At 45.7% G+C, this 20,915-nt stretch overlaps 1 protein-coding gene across 1 annotated transcript in view; it reads left to right on the forward strand.

Annotated features, from left to right (window-relative positions):
• LOC112223362 (growth arrest-specific protein 7) overlaps window positions 1-20,915 on the forward strand; it is a 94,324-nt gene that overhangs the window by 12,713 nt on the left and 60,696 nt on the right. The window contains exon 2 of the mRNA XM_024386355.2: window positions 11,181-11,298. Within this exon, the coding sequence (XP_024242123.1) occupies window positions 11,181-11,298 (118 nt within the window). The remainder of the gene's footprint in view (window positions 1-11,180; window positions 11,299-20,915) is intronic.

Raw genomic sequence — 20,915 nt, forward strand, 5'->3', positions numbered from 1 at the left:
CTGTAGTGATGCCTCTAGCACTGAGACGCAGTGCCTTCGAACCGCTGAACCAGGGTCTGTAGTGATGCCTCTAGCACTGAGACCAGTGCCTTCGAACCAACCAGGGTCTGTAGTGATGCCTCTAGCACTGAGACGCAGTGCCTTCGAACCGCTGAACCAGGGTCTGTAGTGATGCCTCTAGCACTGAGACGCAGTGCCTTCGAACCGCTGAACCAGGGTCTGTAGTGATGCCGCTAGCACTGAGACGCAGTGCCTTCGAACCGCTGAACCAGGGTCTGTAGTGATGCCTCTAGCACTGAGACGCAGTGCCTTCGAACCGCTGAACCAGGGTCTGTAGTGATGCCGCTAGCACTGAGACGCAGTGCCTTCGAACCGCTGAACCAGGGTCTGTAGTGATGCCGCTAGTACTGAGACGCAGTGCCTTCGAACCGCTGAACCAGGGTCTGTAGTGATGCCAGGGTCTGTGAACCAGGGTCTGAGTGATGCCGCTAGTACTGAGACGCAGTGCCTTCGAACCGCTGAACCAGGGTCTGTAGTGATGCCGCTAGTACTGAGACGCAGTGCCTTCGAACCACTGAACCAGGGTCTGTAGTGATGCCTCTAGCACTGAGACGCAGTGCCTTCGTGAACCAGGGTCTGTAGTGATGCCGCTAGTACTGAGACGCAGTGCCTTCGAACCGCTGAACCAGGGTCTGTAGTGATGCCGCTAGTACTGAGACGCAGTGCCTTCGAACCGCTGAACCAAGGTCTGTAGTGATGCCGCTAGTACTGAGACGCAGTGCCTTCGAACCGCTGAACCAGGGTCTGTAGTGATGCCGCTAGTACTGAGACGCAGTGCATTCGAACCGCTGAACCAGGGTCTGTAGTGATGCCTCTAGCACTGAGACGCAGTGCCTTCGAACCGCTGAACCAGGGTCTGTAGTGATGCCTCTAGCACTGAGACGCAGATCACCGCGCCACTCAGGAACCCATGTAATAACATCACTGGTAAGGAGTAGAGATATATTTGATAGAGACTGTCTCCGAAGTGGATAACTGAATTAGATGGTGCCAAGACTTCCCATTCACTGGTCGAAGCTTAACCACTTTTAACAAACTTTAAATTTCTGACAAACTTTTGAAAGTGGAGCGAACTAGTCCTTTACCGTTTGGTTTGAAAGCCACTTTCTCTCTCTTCCTGAAGTCTTAGCCTATTACAACACAGATGAAAAGGAAACAATGCTGAATGGGTGTAGACAAGGAAGGATTCTCCAATAGTAGTACCAAAACATTCAAAAGCCGTTTTCTCAAAAGTGAGTTTACAAGTTGTTCAACTTTAAAAAGCAGAATTACTTTCCCATTGTTTCCTCAAATGCAGTGTTGATGTACCATTTTGTAGCTCTGACTCTCTACTTTTATCCAATGTAAAAAATAAAAATATATATATATTTTTTTGCCTCATAGGACTGATTGGAGCCGGTCGGTTCACATATGGTTTAACGCCTTACAAATTATTGCTGGTTTTCCAGGCAAGGAACCAGTGGCAATAAAGAGATGCTGCTTGTGTTTTTGGGTGTGAGAAAACACGGCTGTAAACCTTCACAGGGATGTGTCTGTCATGCCACACATAGTATGGACCTCTGCTCTTATAGTGAACATGTTTGTTTTGACTGGTAGGTCTACAGGGACTAGTCATCCTTATCGAAGGTTTGGTGACTTTCTTTATTTTTTTTAGCAACAATGACAATGGCTTGTTTTGAAATGCTTGAGTTTACGGCAACTCTCTTCATGATTTGAATGACTCAGGGGACTTTCTACTAGGTTCCAGGTTTATGGAGTAAGCAACGTGTCAAAGAAAATCTGAATGGAATAGTTACTGTATTCAAAATATGATGGGGGCCATGATTGCTGGGGCTCTACTATAGAGGTAGATAGAGGACTGACAGCATGGGCAGTACCATTGAGACTACAACCCATAGGAATCCCCACCCTGTTGACTACTTTGACTACTTTAAAATGGTGGCAGCATGGTGGAAGCCATTGATGGCGCTGCACATGCTAAAATGACCTTTTGGCCACTAGAGCCTCTATGGCTCTACAGAAAACAGCCAGCCATTGACAGTGACAGCCATGATTGTTGTGGCTCTCCTGAACACAGACAGCCATTGGCTATGCAGACAGCCATGATTGTTGTGGCTCTCCTGAACACAGACAGCCATTGACAGTGACAACCATGATTGTTGTGGCTCTCCTGAACACAGACAGCCATTGACAGTGACAACCATGATTGTTGTGGCTCTCCTGAACACAGACAGCCATTGACAGTGACAGCCATGATTGTTGTGGCTCTCCTGAACACAGACAGCCATTGACAGTGACAGCCATGATTGTTGTGGCTCTCCTGAACACAGACAGCCATTGACAGTGACAACCATGATTGTTGTGGCTCTCCTGAACACAGACAGCCATTGACAGTGACAGCCATGATTGTTGTGGCTCTCCTGAACACAGACAGCCATTGACAGTGACAGCCATGATTTTTGTGGCTCTCCTGAACACAGACAGCCATTGGCTATGCAGACAGCCATGATTGTTGTGGCTCTCCTGAACACAGACAGCCATTGGCTATGCAGACAGCCATGATTTTTGTGGCTCTCCTGAACACAGACAGCCATTGGCTATGCAGACAGCCATGATTGTTGTGGCTCTCCTGAACACAGACAGCCATTGGCTATTCAGACAGCCATGATTGTTGTGGCTCTCCTGAACACAGACAGCCATGATTGTTGTGGCTCTCCCGAACACAGATAGCCATTGGCTATGCAGACGGCCATGATTGTTGTGGCTCTCCTGAACACAGACAGCCATTGGCTATGCAGACAGCCATGATTTGTGTGGCTCTCCTGAACACAGACAGCCATTGGCTATGCAGACAGCCATGATTTTTGTGGCTCTCCTGAACACAGACAGCCATTGGCTTTCCAGACAGCCATGATTTGTGTGGCTCTCCTGAACACAGACAGCCATTGGCTTTCCAGACAGCCATTGCTAAAGACATATGTTCTCAGCCAGGGGCTGTTCTGGCATCCTGTGAATGCAGAGCCACAGGCAGTCTGGGCTGTTGAGGTCAACCATCTGGCATGGGGCATTATTTAACAGTGCATACGCTGGGACAAGCTATATATATTGACCATATACCACAAACCCTGAGGTGCCTTATTGCTATTATAAACTGATTACCAATGTAATTTGAGCAGTAAAAATACATGTTTTGTCATAGCCATGGTATACGGTCTGATATACCACTGCTGTCAGCCAATCAGCATTCAGGACTCAAACCACTCAGTTTATAATATGTAATAGTGCATATGCTGGGACAAGCTGGCCCCATGTTCTGTCATAGTTTCCAGTTCCCTCCACACATAGGTGTGTTGTACTCACTCACTGCATCCCTGTGTGCTGTGTTGTGGCCTGGAACCTATCAATGCATGATTCATACGAAAGTAAATGCACTGTTAATTCAAGGTTAGACCCAAGTGCAGACTGGGTGAAGTCACAATATGTATTGTAACCACAGGGGCAGGCAAACGACAGGTTAAGGCCAAGGTACAAGACGGCAGGCAGGCTCAGGGTCAGGTCAGGCAGAGGATTGGCAATCAAGAGGTGAAGCAAAGGTACAGGGTCAGGACAGGCAAAGGTTAAAAACCAGGAGGACGAGAAAAATAATCTAGTGAAAATCAGGAGCTGAGACAAAACGCTGGAAGGCTTTAACAAATGAGACGAACTGGCAACAGACAGACAGAAAACACAGGTATAAATACCCAGGGGATAAGTGGGGAAGATGGGCGACACCTGGAGAGGGTTGGAGACAAGCACAAGGACAGGTGAAACAGATCAGGGCGTGACAGTAAAGATACAGATGGTACGGGGCAACAGAGGACGAACAGCAGGTCTTGTGGGTCTTGTGGGTGACCCGGCCTATAGAGCGCCCGTCCAACATTCTAACACCCATTGGAATGGAGAGGGGTCGAGTGGGGATGCCCAGCTCGGACGTCGGGGTAACATCCATGAGACTCACATCGGCCCCCGAGTCGATGAGTACCTGGAGAGACTTGGACTGGTCGCCCCATAGCAGGGTGGCATGGAGAGGGGGGGTGAGTAAGGGGAAAAGAACATTTATCTTTAAGACCCATCAGAGTACTCACTCCAACGAATGAGCCTCATCTCTTGAAGGGACAGGTAGACACATAATGACCGACAGTACTGCAATACAGACAACTCTGGGTGTTCAGTCTGCATATGCGTTCGGCTAGAGGCAGCCTAGCCCTGCCGAGCTGCATCGGCTCGGGAAGAGGCAACTCGGCAGTCTTCGGAGGCTCTTGGAGGAACTCGAGTAAGCTTGGATCCTCTTTGGGACTTCCGGAGTTCATCAGATGCTAGGTGGGATCCTTGAGTGAACGATTGGGACCACAATCAGACCTCTTCTCCCTCCTACGCTCCCATAACTGTCCATCGATCTGGAAGGCGATGAGTGAGTCAAGATCCATCGGTAGTTCCCGGGCTGTAAGCTCATCCTTTACCCCCGCCAATAACCCGTGCAGGAACGTGTCGAACAGCGCTTCCGTGTTCCAGGTACCCTCCGCTGCCAGCGTGCGGAACTCCACCGCATAGTCTGCCACACTGAGGGAGCCCTGCTGAAGCTGGAGTAATAGTCTGCCACACTGAGGGAGCCCTGCTGAAGTTGGAGTAATAGTCTGCCACACTGAGGGAGCCCTGCTGAACCTGGAGTAATAGTCTGCCACACTGAGGGAGCCCTGCTGAAGTTGGAGTAATAGTCTGCCACACTGAGGGAGCCCTGCTGAAGCTGGAGTAATAGTCTGCCACACTGAGGGAGCCCTGCTGAAGCTGGAGTAATAGTCTGCCACACTGAGGGAGCCCTGCTGAAGTTGGAGTAATAGTCTGCCACACTGAGGGAGCCCTGCTGAACCTGGAGTAATAGTCTGCCACACTGAGGGAGCCCTGCTGAAGTTGGAGTAATAGTCTGCCACACTGAGGGAGCCCTGCTGAAGCTGGAGTAATAGTCTGCCACACTGAGGGAGCCCTGCTGAAGCTGGAGTAATAGTCTGCCACACTGATGGAGCCCTGCCAAAGCTGGAGTAATAGTCTGCCACACTGAGGGAGCGCTGCTGAAGTTGGAGTAATAGTCTGCCACACTGAGGGAGCCCTGCTGAAGCTGGAGTAATAGTCTGCCACACTGAGGGAGCCCTGCTGAAGCAATAGTCTGCCACACTGATGGAGCCCTGCCAAAGCTGGAGTAATAGTCTGCCACACTGAGGGAGCCCTGCTGAAGTTGGAGTAATAGTCTGCCACACTGATGGAGCCCTGCCAAAGCTGGAGTAATAGTCTGCCACACTGAGGGAGCCCTGCCAAAGCTGGAGTAATAGTCTGCCACACTGAGGGAGCCCTGCTGAAGCTGGAGTAATAGTCTGCCACACTGATGGAGCCCTGCCAAAGCTGGAGTAATAGTCTGCCACACTGAGGAGCCCTGCCAAAGCTGGAGTAATAGTCTGCCACACTGAGGGAGCCCTGCTGAAGCTGGAGTAATAGTCTGCCACACTGATGGAGCCCTGCCAAAGCTGGAGTAATAGTCTGCCACACTGAGGGAGCCCTGCTGAAGCTGGAGTTATAGTCTGCCACACTGAGGGAGCCCTGCTGAAGCTGGAGTAATAGTCTGCCACACTGAGGAGCCCTGCTGAACCTGGAGTAATAGTCTGCCACACTGAGGGAGCCCTGCTGAAGTTGGAGTAATAGTCTGCCACACTGAGGGAGCCCTGCTGAAGCTGGAGTAATAGTCTGCCACACTGATGAAGCCCTGCTGAAGCTGGAGTAATAGTCTGGCACACTGAGGGAGCACTGCTGAAGCTGGAGAAACTTCCGGGCAGTCTCTCTCCCGAACATCGGACACCAGAGCCTCAAAACCGCTCACCTCCACCACGAATACCTCCAGACTGAGGCAGACGGCATATTGTTGCTCCCACACCTCTGTGGCCCAGACGAGAGCCCTCCCAGACATCAGCGTAAAATGTACGCTATCTTCGAGCAGTCTAAGGGGAACGAAGAAGGCTGCTCGAAAACGACGGAGCACTGGGAGAGAAAAGCCCGGCCGTTTCTGGAATCTCCGTTGTAGCCCTCTTGGGGAGGTAAGCGTGGTTCCCGTGAAACCGGTGTGACAGCCCTGCTACCAGCTGGGTTACTGAGGGGCTGGGAGGTTACAGTCATGGTAGGCTGCCTCGTAGGCAACCCACAGAATTACTCTCGCAAAGCGTCCAATGCTTTAGGTTGTGACGTTCGGCCTGGAACCCTTCCATCAGACCACAAAGCATCTCCTCGTGTCTACCAATGGTGGCTCCTTGGGAGGAGATGGCGTTGTGGAGCTGGTCCAAGTCTGCTGGGTCAGTCATGTCCAGTTCAGGAATCAAGGTAAGACCCAAGTGCAGACTGGGTGAAGTAATAATATTTATTGTAACCACAGGGGCAGGTAAATGACAGGTCAAGGCAGGCAGGGGTCGATAATCCAGAGGTGGAGCAAAGGTACAGGACGGCAGGCAGGCAGGCTCAGAGGCAGACAGTGGTCAGGCTTTCTGGTACAGGGTCAGGACAGGCAAAGGTCAAAAACCAGGAGGAGAAGAAAAAGGGAGACTAGGGAAAAACACGAGCTGAGACAAACCGCTGGTAGGCTTGAACAAATAAGACAAACTGGCAACAGACAGACAGAAAACACAGGTATAAATACACAGGAGATAATGGGGAAGATGGAGGACACCTGGAGAGGGGTGGAGACAAGCACAAGGACAGGTGAAACAGATCAGGGCGTGACGAGGGTAGAAATTCTTCTATGTTGTATGGCCTCGTTGGATATTTCACATTGAAATAGCTCAGACCTAATTGGTCCAACACAAGTCATTATTAAATGGTTGAGCTCGGGTCACAGAGCCCTCACCCTCATTGAACATTGATTTACTGACAGGTGTAGTTCAATGACAAATTCACTCAGTGATAGGGTGAACCAAGGAATCAGCGTCCTGACTGAGTACAGCCCACTGCCATCTGGCTTCCTCTGTGTTAAAGCGTCTGGTATCACCTTACTGAGAAGACCAAGACGTGACTTTGGAAATCAAAGAAGGGACAATATCCTCTTTAATGATGTAATGCTGACTACTACCCCCCCCCCTTCAGAAAGCTCACTTACAGCCACACATCCCATTTCTTCTTCTTTCTGTTGTGAAACATTAACACCACAATTGCTTTAGTATTTTTTCTTTTTTAATTCTCCCCAATTGTGTCATATCCAATTACGATCTTGTCTCATCGCTGAAACTAACCAAAGGGCTTGGGAGAGGCGAAGGTTGAGGGTTGAGTCTTGCGTCCTTGACACATGACCCGCCAAACCGCAATCCTTAACACCCGCCCTCTTAACCCGGAAGCCAGCTGCACCGATGTGTCGGAGGAAACACCGTTCAACTGACGACCGAGATCGGGCTGCAGGCGCCCGGCCCGCCACAAGGAGTCGCTGGAGCGAGATGAGCCAAGTAAAAAATAAAACAGCCAAATCCTTCCCCAACCTGGACGACGCTGGGCCAATTGTGTGCTACCCTATGGGACGCCCTATGGGACACCCTATAGGACGCCCTATGGGACGCCCTATGGGACACCCTATGGGACGCCCTATGGGACACCCTACGGAACACCCTATGGGACACCCTATGGGACGCCCTATGGGACGCCCTATGGGACACCCTATGGGACGCCCTATGGGACGCCCTATGGGACACCCTATGGGACGCCCTATGGGACACCCTATGGGACGCCATATGGGACGCCCTATGGGACACCCTATGGGACACCCAGTCATGACCAGTTGTGACATAGCCTGGGTGAGTGCCTACAGGGAGAGTAACGAACACACACTTGGGTGACAAAGCTACAAAGGAGTATAATGAGATCATCTGAAAATAACTAGGTAAGATACTAAAGTGAGAGAGTGATGAGAGTGATTACTGTCATTCTTTCCTTGAATAACCCGTCAGGAACTACTCGGCAGAACCGTCTTTGTTTTGGTGGCAACACCGCCAATTGACAAGGCCGCCGCTTACAGCTGTCGCTGAGAAAACGTAGGGAGACTGAAGTACTAACACTAATAGCACTAGGTAGAGGGACAATACGTAACTGTCCAGAACTGTCGATGAGACTGGGGGTCTAGGGGGTCTCTGTAAATACTCAGAGAGGACACCAATTATCAGGTGGCTGCTACACAAATTGACCTACTGACACCAGTCCAAGTCAATGATTCAACACTTCACAGCCACAAGTACTGAGCATTCAGCAGTTTAAACAACACTGATGAAGTAGGCCACTAGGTGAAGGGACAGCGCTTAACTAGAGTTGCTCTAGACAGACTATATGAACAACAACAACTTATCGAAACACAAAATATACTTAGGCTACTCAGAAATTAGTTGTCTTCCCAGAACTATAGATGAACCCTCTCCTCTCCTCTCCTCTCCTCTCCTCTCCTCTCCTCTCCTCTCCTCTCCTCTCCTCTCCCTCTCCTCTCCTCTCCTCTCCTCTCCTCTCCTCTCCTCTCCCTCTCCTCTCCTCTCCTCTCCTCTCCTCTCCTCTCCTCTCCTCTCTTTTGCAGGAAAGCATTGATTGGAATGAGTTAATTCTGAGAGGGACAGAAGAAAAACAAATCTCTCTTGAGCGACAGTTTCTGTCTTCAATGATAGAAGTTAATCCTGCACATTGTTGATGTCATCGTTAATGACTGAGTAGCACTAGTAGCAGTAGTGAGGGAATGTGGTGATGTGTCTGTGTTGATGTTAGATTTTTCTCTTAGGGACATTTTCTGTGATTCATTCATGTTAGACTCTGTTCCTCCCAACTCATTTTAACATTCAAGAATGCTGACTCATCCCTTTCATAACTGAAAAATGAAGAGCAAGCTGTCTATTAAATCAGAAACAATAGGCTGTGTTTGCTTCTGCATAACGGTGGTGATGATGTATGCTGGAGCTGATAACATGTTTCATAACACATTTCTAGCACTCCGACGTGATGGAATTATGACTGGTCAAATATTTACGACTCAAGTTGCATGCATTGCCTGTTACTTGTCTCATTCAGTGGTCATCAGCCTTGAACCTGGAGGGTGGGAGGGGTGTGCAGGCTTTTACTTCAGCCAACCAACCAACCATCACCAACCGTCACCAACCAACCATCACCAACCAACTAACCATCACCAACCAACCAACATACCATCACCAATCAACCATCACCAACCAACACACCATATTTAGCTAAGCATAATCTTTTATTTTTTTTTATTTCACCTTTATTTAACCAGGTAGGCAAGTTGAGAACAAGTTCTCATTTACAGCTGCGACCTGGCCAAGATAAAGCATAGCATAAAGAGCAGAAAATAAATATGGGAATGAGGTAGGGGATGATAAATATGGGGATGAGGTAGGTAGTTGGTTGGATGGGCTATTTACAGATGGGCTGTGTACAGCTGCAGCAATCGGTAAGCCTCTCTGACAGCTGACCCTTAAAGTTAGCGAGGGAGACATAAGTCTCCAAGCAAATTTTTGCAATTCGTTCCAGTCATTGGCAGCAGAGAACTGGAAGGAAAGGCGGCCAAAGGAGGTGTTGGCTTTGGGGATGATTACATAGATGTATGTAAAGGTGAAGAATTACAATAGATGTCTCAAGCCTCCCTTTGTCCCTCTGTAGACATGCAGTGACGTAAAGACCGTAACGTAGAACTCTCCTGAATCACCCCGGTGTCTGGATAAGTTTCCCACTAAAACGTATCTCTTAAAGTCGCTTGAGCAACTTGGCAACCTCTCCAATAACAGAGAGTAATCGTTAAGGAATTCCAGGCAGTTTTCCTAAGCACAATAACATGTTACAATGGTTTTGACCTTATGCTGAGCCATGGTGTTTTAATCAGTAGCATCTGGCCAGAGTTGGCTATACAGTTAGTTTGTGTGTGTGTGTGTGTGTGTGTGTGTGTGTGTGTGACCCATTTTGTATTCTACATGAGTCAAGTGTAATCCATTGCCGCTGTTTTAAATGGCATCTGTTCATACAAGGATTTGTACAGTGCTAGACATGACCTCCTTGTAGACCTAATAGTCAGCAAGGTGAGGCAAGTAGTCTTGCCAGCACACATGCATAAACATTCTTGTGTGAAGGGGAAGCTGGTTTGATGTTGATAGTGATGTGTTTTCCTGTGTGCCAAATACCCCAGATATTGTTGTTGTGGGGGGAGGCAAGGGGGAGGTGCTAATTTTTGGAAGTGGGCTGCTCATTGGACGGCTACATGTAGAAGACCTTTGCAGAGAAGCTGCTTAAATACTAGCCCCTGTGGCACGCTTGGACAGCCTCGGGTGGAGGTGCAAGCTGGTGGCTCTGATATTTGGCAGTCTCAGCCATGTACACAGGCTTCCAGTGCGTGGCCTCCAGATTGCGGGCCTGACAAAAACTAGGGCAAACCAATTGGCTAGGTACTGCTCTGTTTCAGCTGTCGTTGGCAGCCTAGCTGTTTGGAGAAGGAGCTGCTTTCTGTACCCTGGACTGCCATACAGGGACCTTTGAAATGTTTGGATCTTTTTTCTGTAAATTTGATTGGAGGATTCAAATAAATTATTTAAAATGTAGGCGGACATATGTGTGTGCATGCACCTCCAATCAGTTCTATCATGCCTGGCCAATAGCAGACTGGCTATAGTTGTTTGTTGTTCTTAGTATTGCATTATAAACTTGGTGGTTTGAGCCCTGAATGCCGATTGGCTGACAGCCGTGGTATATTAGACCATATACCACAGGTATAACAAAACATTTATTTTTACTGCTCTAATTACACCAGTTTATAATAGCAATAAGGCACCACGGGGGTGTGTGGTATATGGCCAAAATACCACGGCTAAGGGCTGTTATTACGCATGACGCAACGTGGAGATCCTGGACACATCCCTTAGCCGTGGTATATTGGCCATATACGACAACTCCTCGGGCCTTATTGCTTAAATATACCACAGTATTTCCGCCAATGATGTCATTGTGAAATGAGCTAGGAAAAAAAACTTGTGAGAAAACTGAAAGTCCTTTATGTCCATTTCCGTCTTTATCTGTTTTGACAGAAAACTGCGTCGATGACCTCACTGCCGGTTGAGGATGTAGGAGAGCCTCTCCCTCAACACTGGAAGTGCTACATGTCACCACAGGGGCGGCGCTACTATGTCAACACCTCCAGCAACGGTAAGGAGACTGATATACAGTGCCTTCAGAAAGGATTCACACCTCTTGACTTTTTACACATTTTGTTGTGTTACAGCCTGAATTTAAAATGGGTTCAATTGAGATTGTTTGTCTCTGACACAAAACCCCATGAAATCAAATTAATAAAACATGAAAGCTGAATTGTCTTGTGTCAATAAGTGTTCAACCCCTTTGTTATGGGAAAGCCTAAATATGTTCAGGAGTACACATTTGCTTAACAAGTCACATAATAAGTTGCATGGACTCACTCTGTGTGCAATAATAATGTTTAGCATGATTTTTGAATTGACTACCTCATCTCTGTGAAAAGCCTGTACAGAATTAAAATAATTTGAATCGTTAAGGACTGGGGAGTTTTTCAGGACACAAAAGGAACGGAATGGAACTAAGCACAGGCAAAATCCTAGAGGAAAACCTGGTTCAGTCTGCTTTCCACCAGACGCTGGGAGATTAACTCACCTTTCAGCAGGACAATAACCTAAAACACAAGGACAAATCTATACTGCAGTTGCTTACCAATAATTCAGTGAATGTTGTTGAGTGACCGAGTTACAGTTTTGACTAAAATCCACTTAACAATCTGTCATGATCTGAAAATGGTTGTCTAGCAACGATTAACAATCAATTTGACAGAGCTTGAAAAAAAAAAAGAAAAGAAGAATGGGTAAATGTTGCGCAATCCAGGTGTGAAAAGCTCTTAGGGACTCAGACTTACCCAGCTGTAATCACTGCCAAAGGGGCTTCTACAAAGTATTGACTCACTCAGACTTACCCAGCTGTAATCACTGCCAAAGGGGCTTCTACAAAGTATTGACTCACTCAGACTTACCCAGCTGTAATCACTGCCAAAGGGGCTTCTACAAAGTATTGACTCACTCAGACTTACCCAGCTGTAATCACTGCCAAAGGGGCTTCTACAAAGTATTGACTCACTCAGACTTACCCAGCTGTAATCACTGCCAAAGGGGCTTCTACAAAGTATTGACTCACTCAGACTTACCCAGCTGTAATCACTGCCAAAGGGGCTTCTACAAAGTATTGACTCACTCAGACTTACCCAGCTGTAATCACTGCCAAAGGGGCTTCTACAAAGTATTGACTCACTCAGACTTACCCAGCTGTAATCACTGCCAAAGGGGCTTCTACAAAGTATTGACTCACTCAGACTTACCCAGCTGTAATCACTGCCAAAGGGGCTTCTACAAAGTATTGACTCACTCAGACTTACCCAGCTGTAATCACTGCCAAAGGGGCTTCTACAAAGTATTGACTCACTCAGACTTACCCAGCTGTAATCACTGCCAAAGGGGCTTCTACAAAGTATTGACTCACTCAGACTTACCCAGCTGTAATCACTGCCAAAGGGGCTTCTACAAAGTATTGACTCACTCAGACTTACCCAGCTGTAATCACTGCCAAAGGGGCTTCTACAAAGTATTGACTCACTCAGACTTACCCAGCTGTAATCACTGCCAAAGGGGCTTCTACAAAGTACTGACTCACTCAGACTTACCCAGCTGTAATCACTGCCAAAGGGGCTTCTACAAAGTATTGACTCACTCAGACTTACCCAGCTGTAATCACTGCCAAAGGGGCTTCTACAAAGTATTGACTCACTCAGACTTACCCAGCTGTAATCACTGCCAAAGGGGCTTCTACAAAGTATTGACTCACTCAGACTTACCCAGCTGTAATCACTGCCAAAGGGGCTTCTACAAAGTATTGACTCACTCAGACTTACCCAGCTGTAATCGCTGCCAAAGGGGCTTCTACAAAGTATTGACTCACTCAGACTTACCCAGCTGTAATCACTGCCAAAGGGGCTTCTACAAAGTATTGACTCACTCAGACTTACCCAGCTGTAATCACTGCCAAAGGGGCTTCTACAAAGTATTGACTCACTCAGACTTACCCAGCTGTAATCACTGCCAAAGGGGCTTCTACAAAGTATTGACTCACTCAGACTTACCCAGCTGTAATCGCTGCCAAAGGGGCTTCTACAAAGTATTGACTGACTCAGACTTACCCAGCTGTAATCGCTGCCAAAGGGGCTTCTACAAAGTATTGACTGACTCAGACTTACCCAGCTGTAATCGCTGCCAAAGGGGCTTCTACAAAGTATTGACTCACTCAGACTTACCCAGCTGTAATCACTGCCAAAGGGGCTTCTACAAAGTATTGACTCACTCAGACTTACCCAGCTGTAATCACTGCCAAAGGGGCTTCTACAAAGTATTGACTCACTCAGACTTACCCAGCTGTAATCACTGCCAAAGGGGCTTCTACAAAGTATTGACTCACTCAGACTTACCCAGCTGTAATCGCTGCCAAAGGGGCTTCTACAAAGTATTGACTCACTCAGACTTACCCAGCTGTAATCACTGCCAAAGGGGCTTCTACAAAGTATTGACTCACTCAGACTTACCCAGCTGTAATCACTGCCAAAGGGGCTTCTACAAAGTATTGACTCACTCAGACTTACCCAGCTGTAATCACTGCCAAAGGGGCTTCTACAAATTATTGACTCACTCAGACTTACCCAGCTGTAATCGCTGCCAAAGGGGCTTCTACAAAGTATTGACTCACTCAGACTTACCCAGCTGTAATCGCTGCCAAAGGGGCTTCTACAAAGTATTGACTCACTCAGACTTACCCAGCTGTAATCGCTGCCAAAGGGGCTTCTACAAAGTATTGACTCACTCAGACTTACCCAGCTGTAATCGCTGCCAAAGGGGCTTCTACAAAGTATTGACTCACTCAGACTTACCCAGCTGTAATCGCTGCCAAAGGGGCTTCTACAAAGTATTGACTCACTCAGACTTACCCAGCTGTAATCGCTGCCAAAGGGGCTTCTACAAAGTATTGACTCACTCAGACTTACCCAGCTGTAATCGCTGCCAAAGGGGCTTCTACAAAGTATTGACTCACTCAGACTTACCCAGCTGTAATCGCTGCCAAAGGGGCTTCTACAAAGTATTGACTCACTCAGACTTATCCAGCTGTAATCGCTGCCAAAGGGGCTTCTACAAAGTATTGAGTCAGTGGTGTGAAAATGTCTAAAAACATGTTTTCACTTTGTCATTATGGGGTATTGTGTGTAGATGAGTGATATTTTTTATATTTTTTATCCGTTTTGATTTCAGGCTATAAGGCAACAAAATGTGTAATAAGTTAAAGGGTAGGAATGGTTGATTTATAGTGTTATACACCTACCGGTGCCCAGCCCACATGGGCATACAAGAATACTTTCTGAAGGAAATGTACATGTATTGCCTAAGGTAGATTGATTCATATTAATACAGAGATGTTGACAGTTGGTATGAGTGAAACTCAATGTCAATGGAATGTTCAATGTCCTACTGTTACATAACAATGTCAATGGAATGTTCAATGTCCTACTGTTACATAACAATGTCAATGGAATGCTCAATGTCCTACTGTTACATAACAATGTCAATGGAATGTTCAATGTCCTACTGTTACATAACAATGTCAATGAAATGTTCAATGTCCTACTGTTACATAACAATGTCAATGGAATGTTCAATGTCCTACTGTTACATAACAATGTCAATGAAATGTTCAATGTCCTATTGTTACATAACAATGTCAATGGAATGTTCAATGTCCTACTGTTACATAATGTTGGTTAAGGGGAACACAGAGACAGAGAAACACAGAGAAACACAGGGACAGAGAAACACAGAGAAACACAGAGACAGAGAAACACAGAGGAACACAGAGACAGAGGAACACAGAGACACACAGAGACAGAGGAACACAGAGACGGAGAAACACAGAGACAGAGAAACACAGAGAAACACAGGGACAGAGAAACACAGAGAAACACAGAGACAGAGAAACACAGAGGAACACAGAGACAGAGGAACACAGAGACAGAGGAACACAGAGACAGAGGAACACAGAGACAGAGAAACACAGAGACACACAGAGACAGAGGAACACAGAGACAGAGAAACACAGAGACACACAGAGACAGAGGAACACAGAGACAGAGGAACACAGAGACAGAGAAACACAGAGACACACAGAGACGGAGAAACACAGAGACGGAGAAACACAGAGACGGAGAAACACAGAGACGGAGAAACACAGAGACAGAGGAACACAGAGACGGAGAAACACAGAGAAACACAGAGAAACAGAGACAGAGGAACACAGAGACAGAGAAACACAGAGACGGAGAAACACAGAGACAGAGATACACATAGATGGAGGAACACAGAGACAGAGGAATACACAGACAGAGGAACACAGAGACGGAGGAACACAGAGACGGAGGAACACAGAGACGGAGAAACACAGAGACGGAGAAACACAGAGAAACACAGAGACAGAGGAACACAGAGACAGAGGAACACAGAGACAGAGGAACACAGACGGAGGAACACAGAGACGGAGGAACACAGAGACGGAGGAACACAGAGACTGAGAAACACAGAGACGGAGAAACACAGAGACGGAGGAACACAGAGACGGAGGAACACAGAGACGGAGAAACACAGAGACGGAGAAACACAGAGACTGAGAAACACAGAGACGGAGAAACACAGAGACAGAGGAACACAGAGACTGAGGAACACAGAGACAGAGGAACACAGAGACAGAGGAACACAGAGACAGAGGAACACAGAGACAGAGGAACACAGAGACAGAGGAACACAGAGACAGAGGAACACAGAGACGGAGAAACACAGAGACGGAGAAAGCACTGCAGTACTTTCCTCTGTTAAGAACAGGACAGGGACAGGGAAAGTATTGATTTACTGACCTTAAATGAACTCAGGGGGATACGTGAAGTAATTATATGATGGTGTGAAAAGAAATGGGAGACCTCCTGGGGGAGGTTATTTTCCTGCTCTGCTGGCAGCTTTCAGAGACGGAGAGAGAATACATTAATGAAGTTCAGGTTCTGAGTTTACAGATGCTGGTTATAATTTGAGGAGAAGTAAAATAGGCATCATGGGAGAATGTAGACCATTTAGAATGGGAGGATGTAGACTATTTAGAATGGGATGATGTAGACTATTTAGAATGGGAAGTTGTAGACCATTTAGAATGGGAGGATATGGACTATTTAGAATGGGAAGTTGTGGACCATTTAGAATGGGAGGATATGGACTATTTAGATTGGGAAGTTGTAGACCATTTAGGGATGGGGGAGGATATGGACTATTTAGACTATTTAGGGGAGGATATGGACTATTTAGAATGGGAGGATATGGACTATTTAGATATGGACTATTTAGAGGAGGATGGGAGGATATGGACTATTTAGAATGGGAGGATGTGGACTATTTAGAATGGGAGGATATGGACTATTTAGAATGGGAGGATGTGGACTATTTAGAATGGGAGGATATGGACTATTTAGAATGGGAGGTTGTGGACTATTTAGAATGGGAGGATGTGGACTATTTAGAATGGGAGGATGTGGACTATTTAGAATGGGAGGATGTGGACTATTTAGAATGGGAGGATGTGGACTATTTAGAATGGGAGGATATGGACTATTTAGAATGGGAGGATATGGACTATTTAGAATGGGAGGATGTGGACTATTTAGAATGGGAGGATATGGACTATTTAGAATGGGAGGATATGGACTATTTAGAATGGGAGGATATGGACTATTTAGAATGGGAGGATATGGACTATTTAGAATGGGAGGATGTGGACTATTTAGAATGGGAGGATATGGACTATTTAGAATGGGAGGTTGTAGGCTATTTAGAATGGGAGGTTGTGGACTATTTAGAATGGGAGGTTGTAGGCTATTTAGAATGGGAGGATGTGGACTATTTAGAATGGGAGGATGTGGACTATTTAGAATGGGAGGATGTGGACTATTTAGAATGGGAGGATGTGGACTATTTAGAATGGGAGGATGTGGACTATTTAGAATGGGAGGATGTAGACTATTTAGAATGGGAGGATGTGGACTATTTAGAATGGGAGGATGTGGACTATTTAGAATGGGAGGATGAAGACTATTTAGAATGGGAGGATGAAGACTATTTAGAATGGGAGGATGTGGACTATTTAGAATGGGAGGATGTGGACTGTTTAGAATGTAGAGATATAGTTTTGTCATGACTCCACCTACTCAGTCTATATGAGTAAAGCTGTTCAGTCAGTGCCTTAGCAAGTGAATGTGTTGTGAATGACAGTAGCTATACTAAGGCAGATCAATGACATTCCCAGCATGCATGTCTCAAATCATGGTTTCTCTATATTACTGTGTGTTACTGCGTGCGCGTGTGTGTGTGTGTTCGTGCGTGCGTGCGTGTGTGTGTGCATGTTTGCGTGCGTGCATGCGTGGGTGTGGGTATTGGGGCAGATGGTCACAGTGGTCTGCACTTGGCCATGAGTAAACATCTCAAATGAAAAGCCTATAATCACGAGCAGAAATACAAGTTGCTCCTCTACCTCCTTCTTCTGTCTCCGTTTAGACGGACGAAGGCCTCTTTGGTTAACGTGTTAATGGTAGAAGACAAACCCCTCCAGGGCAGCCATGTTTGGCTACATCCTCTTCTGAAGCAGTGTCTGTAAGAGAGCCAAAAGCATGGCACTTTCAATTGTTATTTCCCTTCTATAATAATTTTATCGTTGAGTTGATTCCCCTAATGTGTTGTGTGTTTGTCAGGTCTGGAGAATAACCATATCTGTCTTTCGAATGGGACGTTAAATGGGTGTCCTGACCTTATCGTAAGAGTTGGGTTGTTAACCCCGGTGTCCTGGCTAAATTCCCAATCTGGCCCTCATACCATCATGGTCACCTATTCATCCCCAGTTTACAATTGGCTCATTCAGCCACCCTCCTCTCCCATGTAACTATTCCCCAGGTCGTTGCTGTAAATGAGAATGTGTTCTCAGTCAAGTTACCTGGTAAAATAAGGGTTATATAGATGAGAGGAGGGTGATATTACAGAGAGATGTGGGTGATGTTATAGAGAGATGTGGGTGATATTATAGAGAGATGTGGGTGATATTATAGAGAGATGAGGTTGATATTATACAGAGATGAGAGGAGGGTGATATTATAGAGAGATGTGGGTGATATTATAGAGAGATGAGGGTGATATTACAGAGAGATGAGGGTGATATTATAGAGAGATGTGATGAGGGTGATATTATAGAGAGATGAGATGAGGGTGATATTATATAGAGATGAGGGTGATATTACAGAGAGATGAGGGTGATATTATAGAGAGATGTGATGAGGGTGATATTATAGAGAGATGAGATGAGGGTGATATTATATAGAGATGAGGGTGATATTATAGAGAGATGGGGCTGATATTATAGAGAGATGACAGGAGGGTGATATTATAGAGGGATGAGGGTGAAATTATAGAGAAAATGATAGTGATATTACAGAGAGATGTGGGTGATATTACAGAGAGATGTGATGAGGGTGATATTATAGAGCGATGAGGGTGATATTATAGAGATGAGGGTGATATTACAGAGAGATGAGATGAGGGTGATATTACAGATAATTGTGGGTGATATTACAGAGAGATGAGGGTGATATTATAGAGAGATGAGGGTGATATTATAGAGAGATACGGGTGTTATTATAGAGAGATGAGGGTGATATTACAGACAGATGACAGCAGGGTGATATTACAGAGAGACGAGGGTGATATTATAGAGAGATGACAGGAGGGTGATATTATAGAGAGATGAGGGTGATATTATAGAGAGATGAGGGTGATATTACAGAGAGATGTGTGTGATATTATAGAGAGATGACAGGAGGGTGATATTACAGATAGATGAGGGTGATATTATAGAGAGATGACAGGAGGGTGATATTACAGATAGATGAGGGTGATATTATAGAGAGATGAGGGTGATATTATAGAGAGATGAGGGGTGATATTATAGAGAGATGAGATGAGGGTGATATTATAGAGAGATTGATATCATAGAGGATGAGGGTGATATTATAGCGAGATGAGATGAGGGTGGTATTATAGAGAGATGAGAGTGATATTATAGAGAGATGAGGGTGATATTATAGAGAGATGAGGGTGATATCATAGAGAGAGGAGGGTGATATTATAGAGAGATGAGATGAGGGTGGTATTATAGAGAGAGAGGGTGATATCATAGAGAGAGGAGGGTGATATTATAGAGAGATGAGATGAGGGTGATATTATAGAGAGATGAGGGTGATATCATAGAGAGATGAGGGTGATATTATAGAGAGATGATGAGAGATGAGGGTGATATTATAGAGAGATGATATTATAGAGAGAGGGTGATATCATAGAGAGATGAGTGTGATATTATAGAGAGATGAGGAGGGTGATATTATAGAGAGATGATGAGGGTGATATTATAGAGAGATGAGGGTGATATTATAGAGATGAGGGTGATATTATAGAGAGATGAGATGAGGGTGATATTACAGATAATTGGGGTGATATTATAGAGAGATGAGGGTGATATTATAGAGAGATGAGGGGGGGTGATATTATAGAGATGAAATACGGGTGATTATAGAGAGATGAGGGTGATATTATAGACAGATGACATATCATAGGGATGATATTACAGAGAGACGAGGGTGATATTATAGAGAGATGACAGGAGGGTGATATTATAGAGAGATGAGGGTGATATTATAGAGAGATGAGGGTGATATTACAGAGAGATGTGTGTGATATTATAGAGAGATGACAGGAGGGTGATATTACAGAGAGATGTGTGTGATATTATAGAGAGATGACAGGAGGGTGATATTACAGATAGATGAGGGTGATATTATAGAGAGATGACAGGAGGGTGATATTACAGATAGATGAGGGTGATATTATAGAGAGATGAGGGTGATATTGTAGAGAGATGAGGGTGATATTACAGAGAGATGAGGGTGATATTATAGAGAGATGACAGGAGGGTGATATTATAGAGAGATGACGGGAGGGTGATATCATAGAGAGATGAGGGTGATATTATAGAGAGATGAGATGAGGGTGGTATTATAGAGAGATGAGGGTGATATTATAGAGAGATGAGGGTGATATCATAGAGAGATGAGGGTGATATTATAGAGAGATGGGATATTATAGAGGATGACAGGAGGGTGATATTATAGAGAGATGAGGGTGATATCATAGAGAGAGGAGGGTGATATTATAGAGAGATGAGATGAGGGTGATATTATAGAGAGAGGAGGGTGATATTATGAGGGTGGTATTATAGAGATGAGGGTGATATCATAGAGAGAGGAGGGTGATATTATAGAGAGATGAGGGTGATATTATAGAGAGAGGAGGGTGATATTATAGAGAGATGAGATGAGGGTGATATCATAGAGAGATGAGGGTGATATTATAGAGAGATGAGGGTGATATCATAGAGAGATGAGGGTGATATCATAGAGAGAGGAGGGTGATATTATAGAGAGATGAGATGAGGGTGATATTATAGAGAGAGGAGGGTGATATTATAGAGAGATGAGGGTGATATCATAGAGAGATGAGGGTGATATTATAGAGAGAGGAGGGTGATATTATAGAGAGATGAGGGTGTTATTATAGAGAGATGAGGGTGATATTATA

Source organism: Oncorhynchus tshawytscha, linkage group LG24 (genome assembly GCF_018296145.1).
Source record: "Oncorhynchus tshawytscha isolate Ot180627B linkage group LG24, Otsh_v2.0, whole genome shotgun sequence".
Lineage (NCBI taxonomy): Eukaryota > Metazoa > Chordata > Actinopteri > Salmoniformes > Salmonidae > Oncorhynchus > Oncorhynchus tshawytscha.